The 9,222-nt window shown below is 53.1% G+C and overlaps 1 protein-coding gene across 1 annotated transcript in view; it reads right to left on the bottom strand.

Annotated features, from left to right (window-relative positions):
- Positions 1 to 379: 379 nt before the first annotated feature.
- SLC7A8 (solute carrier family 7 member 8) overlaps positions 380 to 9,222 on the bottom strand; it is a 51,869-nt gene continuing 43,026 nt past the window's right edge. Inside the window, exons 6-11 of the mRNA XM_040969537.1 lie at positions 9,013 to 9,136; positions 7,133 to 7,236; positions 3,241 to 3,337; positions 1,962 to 2,111; positions 1,058 to 1,235; positions 380 to 575 (exon numbers count right to left, since the gene is read on the bottom strand). Coding sequence (XP_040825471.1) covers positions 415 to 575; positions 1,058 to 1,235; positions 1,962 to 2,111; positions 3,241 to 3,337; positions 7,133 to 7,236; positions 9,013 to 9,136 — 814 coding nt within the window. The 3' untranslated portion in view covers positions 380 to 414. The remainder of the gene's footprint in view (positions 576 to 1,057; positions 1,236 to 1,961; positions 2,112 to 3,240; positions 3,338 to 7,132; positions 7,237 to 9,012; positions 9,137 to 9,222) is intronic.

The following is a 9,222-nucleotide window of genomic DNA, read 5'->3' as shown; positions in this document are numbered from 1 at the left end:
CTCTTAACGGAGATAGATTTGCTAACTTCTGGTAGGTTGCCTCCTGTCTTTGCATTAAGATCTCCTCCCAACCACGCAGGGATTAGAACTGGGTAGGAAGGGGAACAACGGCAGTGGTGGGCTCAGGTTCCGGAGAGACCCCTGAGGGCCTGGAGACGGGACTTGTGGGGTACCCTGTCTGTCTGCAGTCTCCCCTCGCAGCGTGGAGTGAGGCCTGGGTCATGGATGCTGGCGTGTCAGGCTGGTTCTTTGGGTACAAATGCCAGCGTCTCTGTCATTTCTCACTACCATGCCCAGGTCCTGCACAGCTGCCTGATGGAAGCAGACAGGTGTGTATGTGTGTGTTTGAGGGGCTGTGTGTGCTGGGGACCCAGGCTTGGCAGAGAGGAGGAGGCAGAGTGTAGCTAAGGGGACTCAGGGCTGGGGCTGCTCGGGCAAGTCCTTGCTGGCATGGGGCTGGTAGATGGGTTGCTGCTGCTCCTCTATGTCTTCTTGCGTCCCCTTTGTCTCCGAGCCCCCATCCATCTCGGGGTACACAACCACACACATCTTCTGGCTCACCAGGGTTAGCAGCTCTGTGGAAGGAGGTCCCATGGGGTCAGGTCAATGCTGAGCAACCCCAGAGTCCTCCCCAGTTCTTCCACCCCAGGTTTGGCTGCAGGAGACCAGCAGGTGCAGGTGCCTGTGGGAAGCCACCTTGCCTGCCTCCTACACATCTAAGATGGCTGCTCTGTGCTCAACCAGAACCCAGCTGTCCATATCCCTTGGCCCCGGCGTCCACACCCAGCCCGAGGCAGCCCCCGTAGTTTTGGCTGACACTATCCTCAGGCATTTATGGGTTTCTAAGGTCTGGGTGCAAACCTCTGCTGTCTTCCTCCCCCCAGAGGCCTCTGGGAAGACATCCACTTCTCCCATCCCCTGAAACCCATCCCCTGAACTTTGTGAGTTCAGGGCAGGATGAGCGTAAGGCCTTTGACCTTGGTCAGAAGGCTCCTCCTCCAGACCATCATGTCCTGGACTGGGCAGAGCCACCAGAGCCCATGCCCCATCAACTCACCAATGAAGTCGTTGAAACACTTGGGCTTGTGTTGCCAGTAGACACCCAGGAAGTAGACAGGCACTCCTGTGAGCATGATGGCCAGGCCAATGCCACACACCACTGGCTCTGACCACAAGCTGAAGATCAGCAGGAAGGCCCAAAACAGCAAGTAGATGATGGGAAACAGCAGGTTGATCTGTGGAGTGGAGACACTGTGACCTGTGTGGCCCTTGCTGACCCCAGGGTACCTGCATTTCCGAGAGCAAAGGTCAGGCATCTCAGTTCCCCAACTTGAAGCCCTTGGAGAGGCAGGTGCTCTGGCAACCAGTGTTGTTGAACTTGGGATAAGCTAAGACAGGAAGATGGGAGGGCTAGAGGAAGGGCCGCTGCTCATGGCTTCCTTCTTGGTGGGGGTTTGAGGAGGGGATCAGACAAGGCCTCATCACCCAGGTCATGTGGGCACAGAAGCCAGAGATGCTCTGGAAGGCTAGGTGGCTTTCTGTGGTCCTGCGGGGAGGACAGGCAGGCAAGAACTGGCCTGGCTCTGTCGTCCTCTGCATCCTAGAGGAAGTCTGATCCAGCCGCCTCCCTCCTCATCAGCCCATCTCAGAGGGGACCCCCGTGCTGGGGCAGAGCTCCAGCTCCCTGCTCATGGGCCTGTGAAAGCAGTGGAGGATGGCTGGCTCAAGTGCTGAATTCTTGCCACCCACATGGGAGACTTGGAAGAAGCTCCTAGCTCCTGGCCTGCTCCAGTCCTAGCTGTCTTAGCCACTGGGGAGTGGAGCAGCAGATGGAAGATCTGTCTTTGCAACTCTTTCAAATAAATAAATACATCTTTAAAGAGACAAAAGGAAGGAAAGCTGAGCCACAGCTAGAAGCGGGAGAGGTAAGGGAGACACCTGGGGAGGGTGCGTGCTCCGACCTTGATGGGGCGGGGGATGTCCGGCTTCCTCCAGCGAAGGACTATCTGTCCAGCCACTGTGACCCCGTAGAAGAGGTAGTTGATGAAACCCACGTAGTTGATCAGCGTGTACATGTCGCTGGTGACCAGCATGAGCAGCGTGGAGATGCACTGGGGGAGCAGAGAGGCAGGTGGGCTTCAGCGGTGGGCAGGTGATGCAGGGCTGATGCTCCCCCCTCTCCTAACCCCGCCTTTAGGGGAGACACTACCTCTGAATGCAGTATCCCTGTAACTTCCCAAACCCACAGGACCCGGCGACACCTTCAGTGCTTCGTGCAGCAGCGGCAGTTAGCCTGTGGAATTGCCCCCAGGACACAGGCCAGTCCGAAAGGACCCTTGGGCCAGCCATGCTGATGCCACCTGGCTCAGTGTCAGTCCTGGTCTTACTCTGTCTCTCCCTTGGTGATCGTTCCAGCTCATTTCCTTTGTCTAATCCCTCGAGGGAAGATTGTTAACTGCAGATTATGGCTTTATTTGTGCCCTTTTCCTCCTGGTTCAGTCATCTAATTTACTTTCCTTCCTTTTAAAAAAAAATTTCATAAAATCATACAGTACTGGATGTGACATGGTAGCCTAGTAGCTAAAGTCCTCATCTTGCATATGCTGGGATCCCACATGGGCACCGGTTCATATCCTGGATGCTCTACTTCCCATTCAGCTCCCTGCTCATAGTCTGGGAAAGCAGTCGAGGTCGGCCCAAAGTCTTGGGACCCTGCGCCTGTGTGGGAGACCTGGAAGAGGCTCCTGACTCCGGGCTTGGGATTGGCTCAGTTTTGGCCATTGCAGCTACTGGGGAGTAAACCAGCAGACAGAAGATCTTCCTCTCTGCCTTTCCTCTCTGTAAATCTGCCTTTCCAATAATAATAATAATAATAATAATAATAATAATAATAATAATAAAGTAAAATAAGAATGAAAATAAATCAGTCCATGTTTTTTTCGTCCTGCTTCTGAACCTCCACCTTCGGATATCATCCCTGCCTCTGTGATTTTCCTTCTTTGATGTGCTCTTAACACATCAACGTGGCCTTCATACAGGGACTTTCCTGGGTAGATCTCTGATAGGGTCAAGGGTGACGATACCATTGGTCAGGTTACCCAAGGAGGGGTCAGGAGGGCGCTGGGATATGTGTGTGTGTGTGTGTGCGTGTGTGTGTGTGTGTGTGTGTAAAGGGCGAGTTCCCAGCTCAGAGCAAGAGGCAAGATGTATGTGTGGGACGAAGGCAGGAGGGGTCCTTACGGTGAAGAGCAGAGCTGGAATTGGGGTGCAGCGTTTCACATGGATCATGGCCAACACACTGGGCAGGTGGCCTTCTCTGGCTCCAGCAAAGAACAGCCTGGAAGAGAGAAAAGAAGGTCAGTCTGGAGTAGCCCAGAAACTGAGGGTCCAGGCTCCCCAGTCGCCATGTCCTCAAGCAGGTAACCCAGCCTTGCGTGCATACCCTCCAGTCCGCTGGCCGCAGGAGCCAGGTTCACCAATGCGAGTGCAAGCAAACCCAGGCAGTCCATGGATAACAGGACAGATCCCAGACCCTGCTGAGCCACAGGACTCAGGGTGGCAGAGGCACCTCCTGTCCTTCAATGAGGAAGCCTGCAGGAGCGACCTCCCTTTGCCAAAGGACTCAGTTTCTGTCAATAGTGTTCCTTCCCACCCTTCAGGGATGCAGATGTCCACCTACACAGGCATGGAACAGCGCACCGGATGCATTAAAAATGCTCTCGACCTTGTCACAGAGCAGCAGCCTTCGGGTGGGTCGGTGGGGGGGGGGAACCTTCAGGGTTTGCACGTCTGAATAAAAATATCCAGTATTGTGTTTTGGGTTACGTTTCCACAACTGTCTGTGGCTGGCCACACTTATCACACTTAGGTTCTGTGCATTTCGCTGTATGGAATTGGACTTCACATTTATCTTCTTAGAGCTACTTAGTCTAGTCTTAACAGCTGTATTGATTTGGGTTTCAATGTTTCAGTTCTGACCCAACTCCCAGCTACTGTGCCTGGGAAAGCAGTGGGGCATGGCCCAAGTGCCCGAGCCCCTGAACCCACATGGGAGACCCAGAGGAGTTAAGGCTTCTGGCTTCAACCTGATCCAGCTTAGGCTGTTGCAGCCATATGGGGACTGAACCAGCTAATAGATCTATCTCTGTCTCTCCTTCTCTGTAACTCTTTCAAATAAAAGTAAATAAATCTTTTTTTTCGTGAAAATAAATTAAAAAAAATTCTTTATTACATGATTCCAATTAACTTTTAAATCTACTTAGAGCCATGCCAAAAATACTTTAGCATGTCAATTGCTTATCTCTGGATGGTAGGATTATAATCATAAGTAATTTAAGAATAATTCCAATATTTTTCTTTATACTTTGCAGAACCAATTTTTAAACTTTTAAAAAGTTAAAATTTTTATTTTGTGATAATTATAGATTTGCATGCAGTTGTAAGGAATAAAGGTTTTCTTTTTGAAATTATCTCTTGGGCCCGGCACGATGGCCTAGCAGCTAAAGTCCTTGCCTTGAACCCACTGGGATCCCATATGGATGCCGGTTCTAATCCTGGCAGCTCCACTTCCCATCCAGCTCCCTGCTTGTGGCTTAGGAAAGCAGTCGAGGACGGCCCAAAGCCTTGGGACCCTGCACCCACATGGGAGACCCGGAAAAACTCCTGGCTTCAGATCGGTGCAGCAACGGCTGTTGTGGTCACTTAGGAAGTGAATCATCGGATGGAAGATATTTCTGTCTTCTCTATATATTTCTGACTTTGCAATAAAAATAAATAAATCTAAAAAAAATATTTCCCACAGGTTTCTTTAAAGATGTAGTTATTTATTTATTGAAAGGCAGAATTACAGAAAAAGAGAGAGAGAAACAGAGGGAGAGCTCCCATCCACTGGGCGTTTCCCATAGGCCACAGTGGTGGCTGGAGCTGGGCCTGTCTGAAGCCAGCATCTAGGAGCTTTCTCTGGGTCTACCACATGGGTACTGAGGCCCAAGCACTTGGGCTGTTCTCTGCTTGCTTTCCAAGACCATTAGGCAGGGGAGCTGGATCAAAACTGGAATGGCCAGGACTCAATCTGGTGCCCATGTGGAATGCCAGCGCCATAGGTGGCAGCTTTACCTGCTATACAATGGTGCCAGCTCCTCACAAATAAAAGTGACCACCATGAGGTCCTGAGGGAGTCCTTTCTCTCCCTCAACCTGATATAAAAGTGAAAGTTATTTTTAAAAAAGAAAAATTGGTGAGGGGCTGACATTTGTGGTGTAGTGAGTTAAACCATTTGCAGCATAAGCATCCTATGTCAGAGTGCTGGTTTGAGTCTTGGCTGTGCTACTTCCAATCCACCTCCCTGCTAATGCACCTGGGAAAATAGCAGAAGACAGCCCAGGCATTTGAGCTCCTGCACCCATGTGGGAAACCTGGAGGGAGTTCCAGATTCCTGGCTTTGACTTGACCTAGCCCCAGCTGTTGCAGCCATTTGGAGAACATGGAGGAAAGAGCTCTGTCTCTCGCTCCACTTCGTCTCACTGGCAAGCTGGCTTCACAAATAAATACATCTTAGAAACGTACAGTCACCTGTTTCATGCAGACACAGGCACCCTTTCCCTGCCCTGCCCCTTTTGCCCCATGCTTCCGTCCTTCCCCTGGGCAGTTTCATGCTTCCATCTAAGCCCCAGCAAGAGCTTGGTGGGCCTCATCCGTGCACACAGCTGGAGACTTGCACTCACGGCCCCCTCCTCATGCAGCCAGGAACAGGTGTCATTGTCCAGACCTGACAGTACTTGCAAGCGTCAAGCAGACGAGAGACAATCCTTGCCCAGCTAGTGGACAACAGAGGAGACGATGACGCGAAGCGTGACACACACGTGTGTGCGCACACACACACTCAACTCCTCACGAAGTCTCATCCTCTGCACGGCCCCAGGACCCAGGAGAGAAGGAGGCAAGGGGTAAGGAGGGCCTGGGAGGGTGAAGGCGTGCCCCTGAACCTAAAACTGGGCACGCCACGCGCCACCATCTCCTGCATGCACACGACTCTCCCACATGCACGCAGATCCACAGTGTGGCCTGCCTGAGGGACGAACCCCACGATACAGCGACTGCAGCCAGTCACTGCTCTTCCAAAAGGTCCCAGGGAGCCTCATGGGTCACTGTGCTTCCGCCGCTCGCCCTGGGTGAGGCCTCAATGTGGCCACTGCTCCTGTGTAACACGCACACATGGGGTTGCTGCGGATCAGCGCAGGAGCACAAGGGATGCTGTCCATCCCTCTGCTGCCCTGGGTCCTCAGAACAGGGACCGCTTCCTGATGTGAGGTGACAGATGCTGGGCTCAGGGACTCAGCTGTGGTGCGCTGTCCTTCCTAAGTGCCAGTGGACGAGGTTTGTCTGTGAGCCTCACAAATGCAAAATGTCCAACAGATGCTCACCTTGATTGTGCCCATTTGGGAAGCGGTAATGAGGGGCTGCCAAGGAGGGGCCCAGAATGCTCCTGCAGGAGCTGGGGGGCTTGGGAGAAGAGAGATATGGGGTTGGCATCTTGCTTTGACAAGTGCTCTCATCTCATTCTTCCTCACACCCCTGCACAGTACATGCATTTTGGGTGCCAATTCCACCCTTTTCATCCCCAATCACAGGCACCTCTCTCTTGGGTTGGGGAGGAAGCTGTATCCTCAGGATGCACACACACGGGGATCCCATCACACCTGCAGTCTGGTTCTAGAACATTCTTGGCAGGTCAGACCCAGAGGCCCTTGGACAAGTTTCCTTCATGGGGGCCCTTGCAAAGTGAGGCTCCTTGCTAGCCAGAGCAGTCAGACAAGTACAAGTTTAGGGGGAGGTGGGGACTTACTAAGACTACAGCTAAGACCTTGTCCTGAGGTCTGCCACACACAGTGCCCTGCCCTGCATGGGTGGGTGAGTAGGTTCCTCAGCCTTCAATTTCTTGAGGAATGCAGTGGACTCTTCACAACAAAGCACCTGTGATGTGGTAGGGAACTGCGTGAACAGTACCCACCCCCAGCACTCACGGGGACACACACGCCTGCAGACGGAGACGAGCCCACCACACACACGCAGAGCTGCACAGCAGAGCCCCACCCTCCCCACCCCTGTGCTTCTGGCCTGAGGCAGCACTTACCGGGAGGAGGTGAAGAGAGAGCCATTGACTCCTCCGAAGGTGGACAGTGCAACGGAGATGGGCATGATCCAGGCCATGACCCCCAGCAGCTTCTCTCCGAACGTCTGGGGAGAGAAATGCAGGGGAAGAGATGGAGAGAGAGGGGACAGTTGCCCCTCCTAGCTGGAAATGCTCCTCTCCTGTCTGCACCTGCACCCTGCCACCAGCCTCTCGCTGGCTCTCTCCGGCCCCCAGCTCAAACCTCCTCTCATTGCAGAGATAGCTACATGGGCAGTGTATTGCTTTGGGGCCAGTGACCTGGAGCAGACGGGCTATAGTGCTACTGATACTAAGGAATGAACATTTATCAACTGCTTTCTCGGTGCAGGAACTGAGGCACACAGCAGGGAAGCTGCGTACCTAGGAGCACCCAGCGTACCTAGGGCCACAGTTGGAAGCCAGGTGGTATGAGTCCTCATCTCAAGAACATGATCCAACTCCTTCAGCTCTGAGCCCTGCACAGGCTTGTGAGGCCGGAAGGTCTCAGTTCCGATTCCAGCCTTCCCTAACCCTCCATCCGGGAGCTCTGCTACCTTGAACAGGATGTGGCACTTTGGAGCTTTAGATGATTCACTTTTTTTTTTTTAAATTTTATGGGGCCTGGTGAGGTGGCCTAGCAGCTAAAATCCTCACCTTGAATGTGCTGGGATCCCATATGGGTGCCGGATCTAATCCTGGCAGCTCCACTTCTCATCCAGCTCCCTGCTTGTGGCCTGAGAAAGAAGTCAAGGACAGCCCAAAGCTTTGGGACCCTGCACCCGCATGAGAGACCTGGAGGAAGTTCCTGGCTCCTGGCTTCGGATCAGCGCAACATTCACTGTTGCGGTCACTTGGGGAGTGAATCATTGGACAGAAGATCTTCCTCTCTGTCTCTCCTCCTTTCTGTATATCTGACTTTGCAATAAAAATAAATAAATCTTTAAAAAACGTGAGATCCTAATGCTTGAAGGAGGAGGATTAGGCAATTGAGTCATTGCGCTGGGGCCTCGGCTTCCTTATTTGCAAAATGAGGATGGAGTCTAATTCCCAGGGCAGGTGGGAGTGAGAGGGTTAGAATTCCTATATACACAGGAGCAGATGAAATTGGTGGGATAACAAGGAGTGGCCAGTGGGCTGAGAAAGAGACACCCATGCCATGACAGCTCAGTTCTCATGCTCCAACAGCACAGACAACACAGGAGACTAGTTTTTCCCTGAACAGAGCCAGGAGGGTAGGGTATGACCAGCAAGGGCTGGGCACCTACTGGGGAAGGCAGCTGCTGGTAGGAGACTGGAGCCTCTCAGAGATAAGCTTGCCAGGCAAAGGCCCCAGTCTGGAGTTGGGGAGGAAGCAGCAGGGCCTCTATGTCCTTTCTTCTTAGCAAGGATCCCCTCATTCCTGGCGCTCTGACTTAAGACTCATGGACCAGTACCCACTTTCCCCCAGTGGTGGAAAGAGTCAGCCTGCAGGTGTTCCAAGGGAGGCGAGTGGGCAGAGAAGTGAGAATGTGTCCTCCCAAAGAGCAGCTGCCTGGCTCCTGCATGCAGCTGTCGCCAGGAGGGTTTCCGGTGGCCTGGGTGAAGGTTGGCAAACATTGCCTGCTGGAGGGCTAGATGGAAGGGACTCCGACCCAGTGCATGGGCCATGTGGTCTCTGTGGAAACTGCTCACCACTGCTGCCAGAGTTCTTCTAGGTCCAACCCAGCTGCTGGAAGGCCTCCCCTCCGCCAGGAAGGACACGTGTGGCTTCCACCCCAGGGACTCAGGTACACTTCCATAGGCAGGGAATGTTGAGCGGGCTGGGCGGCCAAGCCCAGGCCAGCACTCCTGCTTAGACGGCACAGGAGTTTTAGGTTTCTTACCACAGCGACAGCGTTGGACGCCAGCAACTCCTGGGGGGACATTGCAGTGACATAGGCGATGTTGGCAAAGACATACACAAAGGTGACCAGGGGGATGGAGATGAAGATGGCTCTGGGGAGGTTCCTGTAGAGGGATAGGATGTGAGAGAGAGGTTTGGGTGCAGTGGGGGGACAAGGAAGGGGTTCCTTCCGGGCTGGTGTGGACTTTAT

This window comes from Ochotona curzoniae, unplaced genomic scaffold (genome assembly GCF_017591425.1).
Source record: "Ochotona curzoniae isolate NIBS_2020 unplaced genomic scaffold, NIBS_Ocur_1.0 scaffold_4701, whole genome shotgun sequence".
Taxonomy (NCBI): Eukaryota; Metazoa; Chordata; class Mammalia; order Lagomorpha; family Ochotonidae; genus Ochotona; species Ochotona curzoniae.
Note: the sequence above shows the minus strand (reverse complement) of the source record. Positions and strands in the feature narration are given on the sequence as shown.